The sequence below is a fragment of the Zootoca vivipara genome, chromosome 1 (genome assembly GCF_963506605.1).
Source record: "Zootoca vivipara chromosome 1, rZooViv1.1, whole genome shotgun sequence".
In the NCBI taxonomy this organism is placed as follows: domain Eukaryota; kingdom Metazoa; phylum Chordata; class Lepidosauria; order Squamata; family Lacertidae; genus Zootoca; species Zootoca vivipara.
In genome coordinates, this window is record NC_083276.1 from 119498278 (window position 1) to 119516337 (window position 18060).

The 18060-nt window shown below is 43.4% G+C and overlaps 1 protein-coding gene across 1 annotated transcript; it reads right to left on the reverse strand.

The window, feature by feature from the left end:
* Positions 1 to 262: 262 nt before the first annotated feature.
* On the reverse strand, positions 263 to 17649 carry SLC40A1 (solute carrier family 40 member 1). Its single transcript, XM_035135886.2, has 8 exons — positions 17200 to 17649; positions 15319 to 15386; positions 10588 to 10747; positions 9355 to 9470; positions 7756 to 7882; positions 5798 to 6043; positions 3454 to 4107; positions 263 to 2386 (listed from the first exon to the last, which is right to left on the reverse strand). The coding sequence occupies exons 1-8, from the start codon at positions 17243 to 17245 to the stop codon at positions 2067 to 2069; spliced, it is 1737 nt and encodes a 578-aa protein (XP_034991777.1). The 5' UTR covers positions 17246 to 17649; the 3' UTR covers positions 263 to 2066.
* Positions 17650 to 18060: the final 411 nt, after the last annotated feature.

Sequence of the window (18060 nt, forward strand, 5' to 3'; positions counted from 1 at the left end):
TTGAAGGAAAATCCTGCAGTTGCAAGAACTGATTTCCTCAAATCGGTTTGTGACCCTGCCATCAATCACGCCAGAAAGAGTTGTGTCTGCATTCCATTCAAAACAAAGTCCAGTGTCAGCTTCAAAGTTCTAGGGGTCAGGCCAGATTAGAATGAAGCGTTGATGTACAGTTTATTTAAATTCAGGGCCAGACTATCTCTATACAAACTGATACGTGGGGCGGAAGAAGTATACCCCCAAAAAATTACAAAAACCCCAAAAGTGTGAAAAACGGTTTGTATTTTATGCACACAAATATTTTACAAATATTTAACAGAGATTTAAAATCACACTGCTATCTCTTAGAAAAACTCCCAAGAATACAGTAAAGAGAATTCAACTCTACTGGAAAGCAAAGTGCTCAGAGTAACATGAATACAATTTCCACAAAAGTGCATGAAACGGTTAATGTAAAAAGCATTTCCTGTACACTGTAAAAAGGACTCGGAAAGCATGTTAGCACATATGGCATTGTCAGTCGCTACCGATCATCAAAGCGGTTTTTACAAGATCATACAGTAAGAAGCCTTTTTACAAAAACAGATTTTTAAAAAATAAAAAAATTACACTTTCCCTGTAAAAGATACTATATATATATATAAAAGTCGAGTGCATAAGAATATCAACTGTATAAAACATTTAAAGTTGTCCATTATGTGCCACATTCCAACAAGTGGTCATCTGCAGGTAGATCACCCTCCTGAGTGCAATTCATGCTGGCTGAAAGGTGAGGAATGCAAAGCTGCATCCAGCAAAACCATGTGCTGGCCATGTGATGCTACAGCATGGCAGCCTCAACGCCACCTGTCCTGCAGAAAGCAGGTGCATGGTGCAACCTGCTTGGGTACATTTCAGTCAGCATGGATTATTCATCACTTGCTAACATGTTACGTTCAATATGTCTGATTTCTCAAAAAAATATTAAGCATAGGCATGACTTAAAAGCACAAATACACACAAATCAGACCGCCTCTTATTTGAGCCCTGTGGGAATGAGTTTCTTCTGCAAATTCCCATTTATTTCAGAAGGCCTTTTCTATAGGGAGGTTTCCAGGGGAGTAATTTCTGAGCTACGGTCTTCATAGGTTTTTTTGTTTTCCTGACATTAGTGGGCTAAACAAAAATAAGTGGCTGAGATTTTCAGCTTAAGGATCCATACACATTTTGAACTTTTTTTAAAAAAGGGCCAGTGTAATGCTTTTCACACTTTTTTAACCAAACACACAAAGCCAGCTCATGTATCTTCCCCTTAACACTATGGAATCAAGTTTCGTAAATAGGGTGTGAGGCCCTAGGCTTTATAATGCTATATTCGTACCTGCTACTCTCAGTTCCTAAGAAGTGCTGCAAAAATATTCTACAATATTGTTCACTATTCTTTATTCCAAAGGGCATACTTAAAACAATAAAGCCATGTTTTCCAAGTTAAACCATCACAGAAAGAAAGATTTAGGTGGTAAACCCATTGAAATTAATGAGCACGGCTAAGTTAGGTCCATTAATTTTAATAGGTCTACTCTTGAGTAAAGCACATAACTTTTTTGCTCATTTGTGTAACATTTTGGTCATTTTTCATGGTAATTTTGTGAAAGAGACAAAACAGTACATCTATGTTACATGGGGGGATCACTGGTCGTATTACACATGATGCAATAGTTATTTAAAACTGGTTTTAATTTCTCTGTTCCAAAGCCACATGAATTTTTTTTGGGGGGGGAGGCGGAATCAGAACAAAATTCATTCTAATTCAATTTGTCTTTTGATTTATCGTATTTATCTTTTATCTATTTTCATTTTTAATTATCATTCTTACAAAAAAAAACACCACACTACTCAGGAGATCTCCCCTTAAATAAATAAGCTATGCCACTTCTAACTGGTGATCATGTGCAAAACAGTTTGAGAAGCACTGAGGTGGAGCGTTGAGCACCACTTTTAAGAGGTACCAGCTACTCCTGACCCATAATAAAGCATATATGTACACGGACAGGAAAAGCAAGCGCTGGCAGCAATAAGTGAAACTCTCTCTAAACACTTGACGCATCACAAGCTGGTGGGTCGTCAGACACCGATTTTGGCACAGGGCTACAGCAGAGAAAGACATTCCTCCCCAGGGTTTGATGGGCATACCGGAAGTACATGAGATGGCCCATTGCAACGAAGGAAACAGAAATAAGCACCAGCAATCCGAAAGCTTCTGGGTTAGGAGCTAGGATGACCATGATGAAGTGCAGGAGATCCAGAAGGTAATTCATGGAGTTTTGGACGCCATTTATGATACCTCTTTCTGATTCTATCACGTTTTCTTGCAGCAACTGTGTGACGGTCAGGTCAAAAGACCACAGTCCTGTTAAGACAAATACAAGGGGAATTTGTTCAGTTCCTGCTTTTGGGGGGGGGTGCAAAAAAAGGAAAGCCACACGAGATATCTCATGTATCTCCAAAAGTTAAAAGACCTTCTTTTCTACAGCTGATTTGCAAACGTAGAGACAATTTCCATGCCTTAATTAAATTAACCAAGATAAAACTCATGCCTATTTTTTGCCTCTAAGTGAATTTTTCTTCTTCTGTATATAAGTAAAAATGCCTAACCTATTCACCTCTTGGAAAAATGAAGAGATTGCTTGTGAACTGATAACACAAACCTGTGTTTGTGTTTATCTGGAAATCAGTACTAAAACATCAAATGGGGCTTACTTTCTAGAAGGCGCATTTAGGATTGCAACTTAGATAATTAAGAAAGGATGTGATCTATCAAAAACTAAAAATATATGCAATGTAATCACTCTTTAACTATTCTCTCAACAACCCTTCTAGACTCCAGTATTAATGCACAGTTCTCCTTTGTTGTGAGACTATTCAGGGTGAATGCCAGCATAGTATGTTTGCTTGGAAACTAGTTTCTGCCTTGCATGTTATGCAAAGATCATATATATGCAAGGAACGTGAACCTAACCATTTCTGCACAAGCAATCCTACATCATATTTAGGCTACAATCCTTTCTCTTAAAATCCGATTTAAGCAAAAGGATCTTCCAACTACTGGAGAGGTCTAAATTGTTATTTAAAGCATCAGAAACAGCCATCTTCAAACTTCTAAAAGGAAGATGGAGCCAGCTTGTTTTTTCCTGCTTCAAAGGGCAGAACCCAAACCAATGGATTCAAGTTACAAGAAAGCAGATTCCGACTCAACATCAGGAAGAACTTTCTGACAGTAAGAGCTGTTTGACAGGGGAACAGGACTCCCTCGGAAGCTGCTGGGCTCTCCTTCCTTGGAGGTTTTTAAGCAGAGGTTGGGTGGCCATCTGTCATGGATGATTTAGTTGAGATTCCTGCATCTCAAGGGGTTGAGGCTGGATGACCCTCAGGGACCCTCCCCACCCTAGAATTTTATGATTCTATGAGTTAACTTACCAATTCTCGCAGCAATGACTCCTGCGAACAGAAGGCTTACGGAGACAATAGGCACAGGGTTGGGAGCCAAACCCGGATCAGAAGTTGACTCATTGAACAAGGAAGGCATTCCAGTTGTAAAGGGCATTTCAAGGAGATCACCTTGAGGCGCCATGGTAGGCAACGGGTTACTTTCAAACAATCTAGCACTGATGTCGGCAAACGGGGAAACAGTCAGGTCCAAAGGACTTCCAGGCATGAACACCGAAATCACACACAAGACGAGGGAGGCCAGCTGGGCCACTCCAGAGATGATACCTGTACGAACCAGGCCACACCTGCGACGCAGCCAGGTGAAGGCAACAGTACCCAGGATTCCAGTTATGGCAGAACCCCCCATTAAGAGGCTTAGAGTGGAACCACTTAGTCCCTGAGTATAGGCATAGCCAGTAGTAATGCAGTCAAAGCCTAGGACAGTCATGTAAAGGAAGGCAAGGGCCATTCCTGCAAGGAACACCGGCTGGTTGTAATAGGCCACCCATCCATCCCGGAACGTACTGAAAGGCTCGGCCATCCGAGCAACACAGCTAACTTCTTCCTCCAGTTTGGGCTCAAAGACAGCCATATCTTTCTCGCCAATTAACTGGACTCCTTCGTTGGGCTTTGATTCGCCATCTGTGGAACAAGACAAGAGTTAAGCACTGCCAAGGAAAAAAACACTGCACTGTGCCATTACTTCATTTCTACAGTGGTTCGTCAAACCCACTAAACTACAGCTAGAAGTCCTGTTAGCAAGCAGAACTCAACCAAGCCTACATGTTTTCTGCTGTTCAGCAGACAGTTCAATTGCACCCAGGTCCTACCCTGTTTCTCATATTTTAAGACATACCCATAAAATAAGCCATAGCAGGATTTTTAAGCATTCAAGGAATATAAGCCATACCCCGAAAATAAGACATAGTGATAGGCACAGCAGCAATACCGGCCATGGCAGGAGGAGGAGGAGGAGGAAAAATATAAGACATCCCCTGAAAATAAGCCATAGTGTGTTTTTTTGAGGAAAAAATAAATATAAGACATGTCTTATAATATGAGAAACACGGTAAGCATCTGGCTTAAACCAAAGAATGCGGATCATTAGGACAGCAGCAGTGTCTGACATACAGTGGTGCCTCGCTTAACGAATGCCCTGCTTAACGCAATTTCCGCTTAACGAAAGGATTTTTCGAGCGGAGGTTGCCTCGCTAGACGAATTCGTTTTATGAAAAATTCGTCTAGCGAATCGCAGTTTCCCATAGGAATGCACTGAAATTCAATTAATGCGTTCCTATGGGCAAAAAAATTTCAAAAAAATTTCAATGCATTCCTATGGGATTCGCTAGACGAATTTTTCGTTATAAGAAAAGACCCGTGGAACGAATTAAATTCGTCTAGCGAGGCACCACTGTACTGCGCTAGTTTTGCCATTTCATTTGTTTGCTTTAATGGATTTTGTATTATTATTATTTTTAAAGGACATCACTTTGGTAAGGTAAAGGGGCCCCTGGCCATCAGGTCCAGTCGTGTCCGACTCTGGGGTTGCGGCGCTCATCTCGCTCTATAGGCCGAGGGAGCCAGCGTTTGTCCACAGACAGCTTCCGGGTCATGTGGCCAGCATGACAAAGCTGCTTCTGGCGAACCAGAGCAGCACACGGAAACGCCGTTTACCTTCCCACCGAAGCGGTCCCTATTTATCTACTTGCAATTTGATGTACTTTCGAGCTGCTAGGTGGGCAGGAGCTGGGACCGAGCAACGGGAGCTCACCCCGTTGCAGGGATTCGAACCGCCGACCTTCTGATCAGCAAGTCCTAGACTCTGTGGTTTAACCCACAGTGCCACCTGGGTCCTTTGGTATTTTCCTACTAATAAAAGGTGGTATATGATTCTTATTATTATACAAAAAAACATTATTATTATTATTTTACAAAAAAACAATATTCAAGAATATATTTAACTGATTTTAAATGGATCAGTTTTCGAAGGGATATATTTATGACTAGGGTATTAGTTGCACTTAGCAGATGGAATTAGAAGGTGATCACTAGGCACCAACAGAAGCAGGAGTGATAGTAATATGTATGGAATCGGCCTGTAGGAGACAAGCAAGTTTAACATTTCCAAACAAATTCAAAAGACCTTTTTATAGTGCAATCCATTTTGGAAGCATTCTATGAAAAGAGAGGGCCTGGGGCTGCAACTCTCCACACAGTGAGAGAGTAAGTCTCCTTCAACTCAATAGGGCTTGCTTTTGGGAAGCTGTATGTAAGTTTGTGTCTTATAGGTCACTTTTATTTGACCAAATACACTCCTTGGAAATGCTGGTACCTTTCTGCATGTTCAGCTGCTTCAGTTCTGACTCCTCAACCTTTGAACTGGATTTATGAGCCAAAGCAGGAGTTTTCTGGTAAACTTTCCACAGCAGCATATATTCTGCACACATGGAAATCAAGTTCCACCCAGAAATGAATCCGCAGCCAATCACAGGTGATCCAAAGGTCATGATCTGCCCAACAGCCATTGGGGCCAAGATATTGGTCAGCTGGTCAATTCTTCGTATTGTAGCATTCATATCTGTAAGGGAACGTTTGAAAACGCGAAATTGGCACTTGATATAGAAGATGGGAACCCCAAATTCAATAGTATTTACTTGCACACAACGATCTCCTAAAGATTTCAATGAAATTTACTGCAAACAAGTAAGCCTTGATTCAGAGGCCAACACTCAGACCTTCTATATTATATACTATCCTTACGTTTTCCTCCTCATACTGACCCAGAAACTTCTTAAACAATCATACATACACAGATCATTATTATTTTTTAAGTACAAACAAGCCAGAAGCTCCTCAAAGACTTGGAAGCACAACTGAATTACAGCAGAATGTATGTAGCTAAGGTGTGGCTTCTCACATTTCCTATCTCTCCAAATGTACCTGTAGCCCTGTACGGTAAAGATAGTGACCGCAGTCTTTTGGCTCCACCACCCCATCTCCAATAGTCTTAACATACAATTTCTGTTGGATTACTGGGCACAGATGCTCCTGCAGGTGATCTCAGTGGTCAAGCTGGGATATAAGGGTTCAGGCGATCCCTGAGATATCCTGGACCTAAGTTGTTCAGGCCTCTGTAAATTAATACAACAACATTGAACTTGGACAACAACACGTAACACCAGTAAAAAACGGCTGAACTGTCTACGCATCTACTACCAAGCCAGGTTCAAGCTGCTTGTATTAATTTACAAAGCCCGTTTGAACAGCTTAAGTCCAGGCAACCCAAGGGCCCTGCCTGAACCTTAGATCCCAGTTTGATCTCCGAGATCATCTATAGGACATGCTGTTGCTTGCCCCCTGAGTTGGTGAGGCTCATTGGATATGGACAAGAAACAGTCTTAAGTGTCACCAGCCCAGCCCTGTGGAATGTTCTTTCGAAATTTGCAGCAGGTGTCTTCTATTTTGACCTTCAGGGGTTTGCTGAAAAGTTTTCTTTGTTCCCAGGCTTCTGCAGACAATTAAGACAAACACTTTCTGCAACAGTTGTCTGATTTGAACACTTTCTGCAACAGTTGTCCGATTATCTTTTTGAATTTGTTTGCATGGCTTTTGTTGTTTATATGTAATTGTTGCAAACCGCTTTAGTGGTGTTTAAAAAAAAAAGAGGTTGTGGTATACAGTTACATTTTTTATTATCTCTAAATAAATAAAGGCACTTCAAGTCCAAACATGTACAAGCAACTAAAATCAATAGAATGTGGTCTAGATTGTTGAAACATCCTGGAGCTTACTGACTCCATCTGCACAGCCTTAAGACTGGGGTTTAAGGCTTGCCATATGGCAACACAGTTCACCCCTCTTACAACAGAGGTTATTGGCATGAACATATCGCACCTGGTAAAATTAGATCGAAGCTTACCCACCGTCCTTGTACTGCTGCAAGAAATATTTTCGTAGTAAAAATGTGACAAAGTATTGATTCTAAACACAGCTGGGTAAAAGGTTCTGTGTTTATTCAACCTTGACAGTGTAATAGCTGAACTATAACAAGGGCCACAGAGCATAATGTCTACATGACCACCTGATAATCCACTTATTATAATTCGCTACTCTCCTGCTCTCTCTGAACAAGAAGGAGGGAAGAGAAACAAATATAATCTGCCCTTTATAACCCTTTATGTTGACTCATGACTCCTGTAACACAGAAAAATGTGCTGATTTCAGCTAGTTTAAAGCCAAGTACACAGAGTAAAATAGTTTTTAAGATAACCAAAACCCAATATACATCACCTGCTAATTTGCTCCTGTTTTCACCCGCAACAACAACGACCCAGTCTCTCTGTATGGTAATTGATGTGGCAGTGCTGGCTAGATTTGCAATGTTTGCTATTGTGATGACTAGGATATAGCAAAGGGTCTGTGGGAATGGAAAGAGACGTTCAAGCATAAGGAAAACAAAGACTATAACGAGGAAGGGAAGGGGAAATCAACCACTCTCCCTCAAACTGCTAAATTACAATTTAACATGCTAGTTATTTTATGCTGAACCAGGCCAGCAGATTAAAACTGAACAGTGATTTTTATTTATTTATTGAATTTATATACCGCCCTATACCCACAGGTCTCAGGGCAGTTCAGATTATTTATGGCAGGAAAGTTTACTTCTTGCCCACAACCATTGTCTGCTAGCAGATGCATCTTCCCCTGCCTCAAAAACCAATCGTTGTCTTCTCTTCCCTCTGTGTGGACATAAAACTAGAGCGACCCAAAACCATTAAGGTATAACAGGTATCCCCATTTGGCCAGCCAAACACCCACCTGCCCAACTACCTGTCATGGCTGGACCAAAAAGGGATTTGCAGGTACTGCTGATCAGCTGGTTGATGATGCCTTCAAGAGGTGCTCTGAAGTCCTGACCATCAACTGATTGTTGGGACTTCAAAGCGCAGTGCTCTCTACAAATACTGCCGGATGATTTAAAAGATCCCAGCACAGCCAAAGCTGTACTAGTGCCTACAGATTTTTTTTAATAAAAAAGTGTTTTTCCCTCTCTTTCTTCTTAAAGAAGGCTTGAATACATTATGACATGAGGTGATAGACAGGCATGTTGTTCACCTGCCCAAGTTGGCCTACATCGGGGTGGGAGAGATAAGGAATTGGCCAGTTCCTCACCCCTAGTATAAAGAAAAGAGTGTCCTTGAAAGCCATTGGGCCATTGTTCAGTTCAGATAATCCATCAAACCATGATGTGTGAGATCATGAATGTGGCTTGACCTTGGTTTCTTGTTCTGGCTTGGCAGGCAAGGACTAATCATAGTTTGCTGGTTTAAATGCCTTCCTCTTGTAAAAAAGGAACTCTGAGACCGCCTGACCAGATCTTGAGAGGCCCCCCAAAATTACGCCACTGGTAACCACACAGAGTACTGAAGTTCATGTTTAACAGTGCAAACCTATACAGTACATTACGGCTGGGGGACCTGAGTCCCTCCATATCTTGTTGGACTCCAACTCCCAACAGCCCCAGTCAGAATGGCCTGTTGTGAGGGTTGATAGGAGTTGATAGGAGTTGTGGACCTGAAGGGACATAACTTCCCCACTCCTGCTGTGCATGTCCACTCAGAGAAAATGTCACTGTTTTCCACTGAGTTTACTCAAAGGTAAGCATGTATAAGATTGCTTTACCATTGATCTAGGATGGGACCAACCTTATTGGCCTAGCGGGAGGAAATCCATTTAAGCACCGACAACAGACTACAGTATATTAGATTGAATCCATTAAGTATCATGGCATCACAAAGCTTCAGGCTGACTGAAAAGGCAACAGTGCTATCATAATCCAATGTTTATCAATGCTTTTTTGTATAAAAACGATGAGGTTTGTGCACTTACAAGAAGCCACCCATGATATAGAGCCAAAAGCTGAGTCTTAAACAGGAAGACCATCATCAGAAGGATGCCACAAAGGATGACCGATGCATTCTGCACAATTAAGGATGTTTGGGCCACTGTTTAGGATAAAGGGAGAGGAAGGGAAATTGCAATTTAGGTCATGCCAACAATGACAATAGGAAATATGAAACCATTGGAAGATCTCGCATCTTTTCATGCAACTTTCTCTTCAATATTTAAAGCAAAACGTGTTTCGTCTTTTCACTCTCCTGGCTTCTGCTATTTCTCCCAGCACTTTGAGAGACAAAGGAAAGGGGCGTGCATAAGACCAACACTTTGTTGAGGTTGCTCCCTAGGTTATAACACCCGCAAGTCTAAAGAATTTAAAATATGACTCTAAATGAAGAAGACATTTGGTAAGAATTATGTTGAAGCTGTCTGGCTTGCTCCACCAGCAAGAGTAACTAGTCTTCACTGAGTAACCCCCTTGGGCTTAGTGTTCAAACATGGAGTAATTGTTCACCCATTGGGCCCTACCTTCAAAACAAAGGCATAATTTTTTAAAATGCTAACGCCTCAGCTAAGGAGGAAACACCCAGCTTGTATAGCTGAAATGTACTTCTAATGGCAGTAATTATTTAAAATTAGCTTTAAGCAGGTCACATAATTATATTGTCTGCAAAGTGCTTAGTCCAAGAGACAAGGCATATGAATTTCGAAGAGAATATGTGACCATTATTAAAAGTGTGCAGTAGTAGCCCTGCCACACGTTTTATAAAGAGGATAGGCCTTGTTGAACACAGCGGTACTTGCTTCTGAGTAAACCTGGATAGAACTCTTGTAAGCTTCCACAGTTATTCTTTACCAGCTCCGAATGAGATACTAATCAAACTTTCAATGCCTCTAGCATTTTATTCAAATATTCTACACCTTGATAAGGCACATCATTTTCAGACTGGCATAAAATTAACTAAGCCATACTCCGAGTAGGTCTACTGAAATCAATGGGCATACATTAGTAATGTCTATTCCTTTCAGCAGCTGGACTCTGAAGTTGAGATACAACCCAGTGCAATGTGGGTGGGTGGGGGAAGCTTGAAAACTTGCAATAATCATCATCATCTATTTAGAAAGTAAATGTTGGCGTAAGCCATTTAAACACCTTCCATCTTGTTTTCTGTGATTTGGGGTCCACTCAACATTCTTCAACAAAATCACTAAAACACGACTAACCTTTGAGCCTTGGGTTCTTGTCTACCCAGTCTCCAATAATGGCTCCCAGAAGAAGAACGGAACCTGCTACAACCAGCCCATAAACAGCAGTCAAGAGCAGACTGTTTCCGTACAGTTCAACCAGGAAGACCGACACTGCAAAGTGCCACATACGATCTCCCTAGAGGGGAAAAAAGAGAGAGAGATTTAGTTTAATACTAAACAGTTACAAATCATGCGCTACACGTAACAATTTAGGGCAGAGCTTTCCAAACCTTTCACGTTGGCGACATGCATCATTTCACGACACACTAATTCAGTTTTACTAGCAAACCGGTGGGCTGCCCACTCCCTCTGCAGCCCTGGCAGGCGCCCAGGGATCATTCACGCGACACACCTACACACTGCAGCCGACATACTAATGTGTCATGACACACATTTTGGAAAGCTCTGCTTTAGGGTGTCTATAAAGTATCTACCACCAAGCGTGTCTTCCCCACCTTCTTGCCCTTGTCACCGCTGCCCTTTCCCTGGCAAGGGGACTAAAAAGACAACCAAAACCCCAAACGAATAAACGAAGGCATCAGGCAACTACCCTCCTTTATTATCTCCCCCGCTGAAGTTCCTTGCATCCTTCTCATTGGTTACCTGAACTGTTCACCCCCTGTATTAACCCATGATCCTCCTCCTTCACAGCGCTTTTAACTCCAATGTTGGTTTCTTGGAAGTTGGAGCCCTTGAAACTGTTCCAACTCTGCTTGAAGTTGAGTAGATTTCAACTTCTATATATGTAGAACCCAATAAATCCTGCAAGCGCTGCAATGGAAACTCTCCCATTATCCTAGCAACTGCGATAGCAAATGAACTCTGATGAAATGCCCGTAACTGTTTTACTGTTACTCAAATAAATATACAGAACAGTAGCTTGGGTGGCATTATAAATCTGCTGTTGAAGAAACCAGAAACCCAGTAGTTTCCTCATCTGTCACATAGCAATAGCTCTGTACCAGACAGGTTATTCCTACAGCAGTCCTTGCAGGCAATGGGGCTGTTACACAGTAAGCCAATTATTGCCTGTGACCCCCCATTATCCGAGTGGCAGAGTCATGTCATCTAAAGACCCTTTAAAAGCCATCTGTCGGACAAGCTAGCTAAGGGGTGCCCCTGATGTTCATTTATTTCGTGGTGTTCACATTTCAGCAATCTACCTTACTCTGAAAACTCCTCAATGTGTGTTCAGCAGATAAGTTTCTCACTTGGACAAGCAGCAGAAAGGGAGCAATTGCTGATAATAAACATGGAACGCACAAGGGAAACATTGAAACATTGAAATGTTGCAATGGATGTGTGCTTCTCTTCAGTGTTCTAGCCAAGCCAGCCTCCACAATTCTCCATTCTATTGGTCCTTCCAACCGGTTTGGCCCCTCCAATATTCAGCCCACATTCTGTAGCCTCTAAGCGTGCTCAGTCTTCACTGGGTTGTTTTGTGGTCCCTTTATCTAAGCCGTCGTCCCTCACCGTAAATATTCTTTTGTATTTCTGAAAACCTTGAGACTCCCCTGAGCATGCTGGTGCCTCCTCTCTTTTGCGTGGGTTGTGCCTTTTTGGCTACAAAAGCAACAACACTCACTTCTGAACGCTGGAAACACAGGGAATGGTTCCAGTTTTTCAATGCCTGAAAATGGCCAAGGGAGCAAGAAAAACAACAGTCTGGTAACAACTGAACCAAAGGACCTATGGAAGACTTTAGCTAAGCGCATAAGGGTAATGCCACACACTGCATTTTTGGGTGTGCATGTAAAGCTGTTCTTAAGTTGTAAATGTAATAAACCAATGCATGAGTTAAGTACACTCACCGAGGAGCCACGTTTGACATAAGCACCCTTACTGATCATCCTGGGATTAAAAATGTGAAATTACCCTAACTTGATATAGTTACTAGAAGCGGAATTTTCGTCTCTAAAATGTAACTGGTTTTGGCTGTTCCATAAAGGTCCTAGCTGAAGCCTCAGATTAAATGCTTAATTATTGCTTGTGACAGCTGTCAGGCACCACATTCTCTTAGAGACAAAGCAGGAGTTCCTTGCCTCAAAACTAACAACCAAAAGCAAGCATGGATGCAGTTGCCTGCAATATTTAAGGATCCTTTAATTCAAATATTTAAAGTCTTCATTCCACAAAGTGTGTGTATTGCTTCTGCAAAGTTAGCTACTTAAGAAAGTGTTTCTTTGCCTGTTTATTTTCTTATTAAGAGAGAAAAGCAGTGAGTCAGACACTAAGACTGCCATGGGTGGCACAAACCAATTGTTAGCAAATTAAACTGGGGAAGTTAATTAGCTTCTTATGCCTTCATACGAACCCCGTGCCTCAGAAGCCATTCCCAGTAAAAACAAATGAAACTACAAGGATTCCACCCTCTGCATATCCACATACAGGACAATCTGCTGTGCTTCAGAACTTGCCTTTGCTAGACAGAGGCATCGGGGTGCTATGTGGCAAAGCTGGGGCATGGTTAGGTTAAACACCTACTGAACTGAACATGTTTTGTTTTGCTGATTTGCACCTAAGACACCTCTGGTTATAACCACAGACAATAGCCCAAAAGAGCATAGCTGCTGCCTCCAAAAAAAACAGCCAAGGTGTTCTTTCTGTACTACAGCACCACTCCACACATGCCTGAATTGCCACCATCTTTCAATAACCAATTTTTCTCCTCAAAAAAAGGGGGGGTCTTTTCCCCTGGGAAAAGCAACTGGCATATGTGTGCTCAACTCTGAACTGAATTATGGAACCTATCTCTCTATCGGGTCTTGAACAAAACATTCCAACCTCTCCCACCCGCAAATTCATGGTCGGTTAAAGACACAGAGGGGTTTTCATTAGATAGAGAGCCTTTTAAAGTAGGGTCCCTCCAGAGCTCCCATCAGTCCTAGCCAACAGCCAGGGTTGATGGGAGGTCCGACGTATTTTAAGGACCAATCTACCTAAATTATAAGCCACAATTCCAGACACAGATGTGTGCAGGCAGAGCAGAAGGGTGTGCTCAGCCAGAGGTTTAAAGAGCTGCTTATTACAGCTGGTCACCCAGCTGAACAAGCAAGCCCGTTTTAAATGGAAAAAGCAGGTTCCAAGGTGAACGGGCTACAGTGCAGCCATTCAAATAACCTTTGGCAGCACATGTGCTTTACCCATGATATGACAGCCTAGAATTACAATTTCAACATGGCACATTAAAAAGCATGTTTATTGCTCCTACTGAAATACATGGGAGTTGCAAAACGTAAGTCTAGCTAGTATTTTATGGTGAGTTTAGGAAAATCCTTTATTGCACTGAATAGTGAGATACTCACTTCCAAGCAGGAATGGCCCAATAGACTTTTCTGCTTCAAAGGACAAGATGGTGCCCCATTCCACATAAAAAGAGCTGGTAGTTCAACCTTACTTCAGCACTGGTGACTGGACAGTGTCTTCCACTGTACCAAGGGCAGCAGCCCGGGTTTATGGTTTGGGGCCAGCCAAGTGGCACCCACAGCTCTGTTCTTCAATACCTGCCCAGTTCCCAGCATTTGCTGCTTTGCTCTGACCAATGGCAGAGCTGGCCCTGAACGAACTATGGCCAAACTAAAGAGAGGCTTTGCTGAAACCCCAGTCCTAATCACCTGTGTCTTTCCACCTCCTTGCAATATCAACCTTAGTGGTTTTGCTGTGTCAGTTTAATGCCCTGTTTGGTGGCACTGTGCAGATACAGATGTGCTATATGCTGCCACAAGGATCATAAGCTCCGTGTTCCTGCATGACAGTCACTGGGGAACAGCAAATAATAATAATAATAATAATAATAATAATAATAATAATAATAATAATAATTTGTTAATATATATTATTATTATTATTATTATTTATACCCCGCCCATCTGGCCGGGTCTCCCCAGCCACTCTGGGCGGCTTCCAACAGAAGAATAAAACACAATAATCTATTAAACATTAAAAGCCTCCCTGAACAGGGCTGCCTTTAGATGTCTTCTAAAAGTCCTTTTTGACATCTGTTGGGAGGGCGTTCCACAGGGCAGACGCCAAGTTAAATTAATTTAACTTGCCTTCCAAAGCAAAAGAAAAAGCTAGCCTTCTATTTGAATCAGGACAGAAGCTTCTCAGTGGACGTATGGGATTATTATTATTATTATTATTGCTCCTTGGAAATGCTGTGTTTTAACCATCCCCTTTTGCTAAGAAACACTCTTCCTCATAAACCACTCTGGGCGATTTCCAACACATATAAAAACATAATAAAACATCAAACATAAAAAAGAGACCTTAGAGACCTTAGTTGGTCTAAGGTGCTGCTGGAAGTAATTTTTTTATTTTTTATATATAAAAAAATTAGCCAACCAGGCCTTTGGATATTAGTGAAAATAAGTCAGACTATTGATATCAAAGCTCTTTAACAAATCCGAGCTCTACATTATTCTTCATCGAAAAGCATAGGCTCTGGTCCTAACAGAGCTGAAACCTGTGATGGGGCTTGCTAAAGAATTCAGGACCAATGTGTCAGAGCATACAGTATTTTGTTAAATGTATTGTTGCACATTTTCCCCTGAATTACAGTATCTTTGTAGCCCCCTCTTGTTAATATATGCAGCAGTTGATATTTGCAATAACCCCCTCTTGTTGATATATGCAACAGTTGTCCCCATGTCATCCTGCTACACAGACCAGCCAAATGTATATTATCTACGGTTATACATTACTTACCCAAGTGGACAGGGAATGTCCAAGATACAGTAGGAATTTTGCAGAGGTTAAATAACTGGCACAGGATCCTAAGATGGAAACAGCAGAGAGTTGTCATTTAATTTAAGTGTGTCCTGAAAATTTACTTTTCTTGTGCAGTTAGACAGCTTCTATCATCATCTCTGCCGTTGTTTAGTATCATTATTTAGCTTAATAAATTTGAGTAAAGCATTTGGTAGTACCATGACAGCTTGACAACTACCCATAGGTTTCAGTCTTTGCTTAAAGAAACATCCACCTCCTTTAACACCAAGTTTTCTTAACTGTCATAAGGCACTGAGTTTTTCCATCTATCTAGTCTGCCACATAGCTTGTGACCTGCTGCCTTAGTCCCAATTTAATGTCCATGCATCCTCCGCCAGAATTATTTCATGTGCTACTCGGAAGCACTGCTATGCAATTCCAATGGCAAAAAGTTATGAACTAAATTCCAACAGTGGTCCTACCTTTTTTCGACATAAAAGCCATCACAACTAATGCCACTCATGCACTTTTCTAGGTTACAGGGATATGACCCTTTCAACCAAGCTAACGCAAGCAAAAGTATGCAGATGTTTTTCTCTTCAGTGTGAAAAACACCACAAAGTTTCTCCTCTTCTTCAGCAACCTCATTTTATACCTCATGGTTGCGATCCAGCATTACCTGTGTGCCCTCTTCCCATGTAAGGGAATATAGCCCCACAAAGCATAACACTTCTTCTCCCAGACATAGCCAGGATTCCAACGCATCTTGGATTTCTTCTCCTAAAGAATTCCTTCTCCTAAATAGGAGCTGGCTGCCAAAACATAGGAAGCTGCCTTAGACCAAATCCAAACCACTGATCCATCTAGTTCAGCACCGTCTTTCCTGACGGGCAGCGATTCTCCAGGTCTTCAGACATAGGACACCCGCTGCCCTACCTGGACTGAAGTTGGGGCCTTCTGCATGCAAGGCAGACGCCCTCTACCAATGGGCTACAGGGGGCCCTTCCTCAAACTGCTGAACGGTCCAGCAAAAGCAAGGTACAGCCGTACCTTGGTTCTCGAGCAGAATATGTTCCAGGAGTCCGTTCAATTCCAAAAACAATTTGCAGCTTCCGATTGGCTTCAGGAGCGTCCTGCAGCCAATCGGAAGCCATGGAAGCCGTGCCAGACGTTCGACTTCCGGAAATTGTTCGAAAACTGGAACTCTCACTTCCGAGTTTCAGTTGTTTGGGAGCCGAAACATATGAGTTTCAAGGCGTTCGGCAACCAAGGTACAACAGTAATTTGCAAGAGTGGTTACCGCACACCCATCAGTGCAGTGACTTTTGTTGCGGGCTGGGTGCATGTGCATCCACCACCAAACTAGGCACCCAGTGCCCGTTTAAATCCTATGGAGGCCCCTAGGCAGTCAAAATATCGCAAATTACCTCCTAACAAGTTTTTGAACTAGCAACACACCAACTCACAGAAAGCTTCGTATCTGGAGCAGGTAACACTGAACTAAGAAAGCTTGGTTGCAATTTTCCCTTCAAGATCAAATCAGTATTATTTCGATCCCTTTTCGTAGGTCCCCCGAAAAGGTCCATAGGGGCCTGTGCCTCAGACTCTGCCTGTGTGGTAAGGCGGGACTGCGGGCATACGCCTGGCGCTGTGCGCGCAGAAGAGAATCCAGCGCAGCTCGCGCATAACGCGCCTCGCGGGCTGAGCGGCGCGCGCGCGCCTTTGCGCAAAGTCCCTCCTTCCCCCGTGCGCGCAAGACCTCTGCACGACCCGCTTCCCCGCGTCAACAAGGCAGCCTGCGCTTGGCTGGCGACCGAGCCAGCCTCGCCACCTGCGCCCGTGCGCTCAGCCTGTCCCTCTCCGCGCTCTGCGACTCACCACAGCATCCTTGCTTGCTTTGCTGTTCTGCCGCGGGCCGGGCCATGGCTTATATATCAGTTTGGCACCTTTGAGTTGTTGTTGTTTTTAAAAATCTCTCCCCGGCGGGGGGGGGGGGTCTTTCCTCTCGGCGGCTTGTTGCTCTCGTGAGAGAGCGCGACAGAGGCGGGCCGGTAGACACGCGCACGCACACACACGCGACGAGCGCAGCGGCGAGCCCGGGGGTACCCAGGAGCGGGGCAGAGCAGCTCCAAGAAGAAGAAGAAGCGGACGAAACGGCCTAACCCCCGTGTTGGTCTTTCCAAACTTAGCTATCACTGTAGCTGAAGTTGGAAAGAAATGGCCTTATGAGCAGGTGGTCGCGACGCGACCGGTCCGCTGGGAATGGGGACCCCGCAAGTCTCCCACCACCTTCCTTAGGCGGCGCCTCCTCCTGCCTGAGCTGACCCCTGGGGCTCTGTCCTGGCGCTGTGGCGAGCCGACCCTTTATATAGAGGCGAGGGGCCGCGCGAAGGTGGAGGAGTTCCCCGGAGTCGCCTATCAGCGGCCGGCAGATCTGCATATCCCCTCCCGCCCGTCCTGACTGTGCGAGCTGCGCCTTCTGCGAGGGAGGAAGGGATGGCTGGAAAGGAACGAGAGAGAAAGAGGAGAGAGAGAGAGAGGGCTGGTGCTTCTTTTGGGGAAGCCGGGACTGAGAGGAGGGGGGCCTTTTATAGGGCTAGGAAGGCTGGCCGGAATCTCCACCCTAGAAGAGGACATTATCTGCTCCCCGCAGGGCTCTGCAAATGACACCCTGCAACGCATAGCATCCTCCTGAGTCTCCTCCAGCGCTGCGCCTCAAAACAAAACTCAAGGACCACA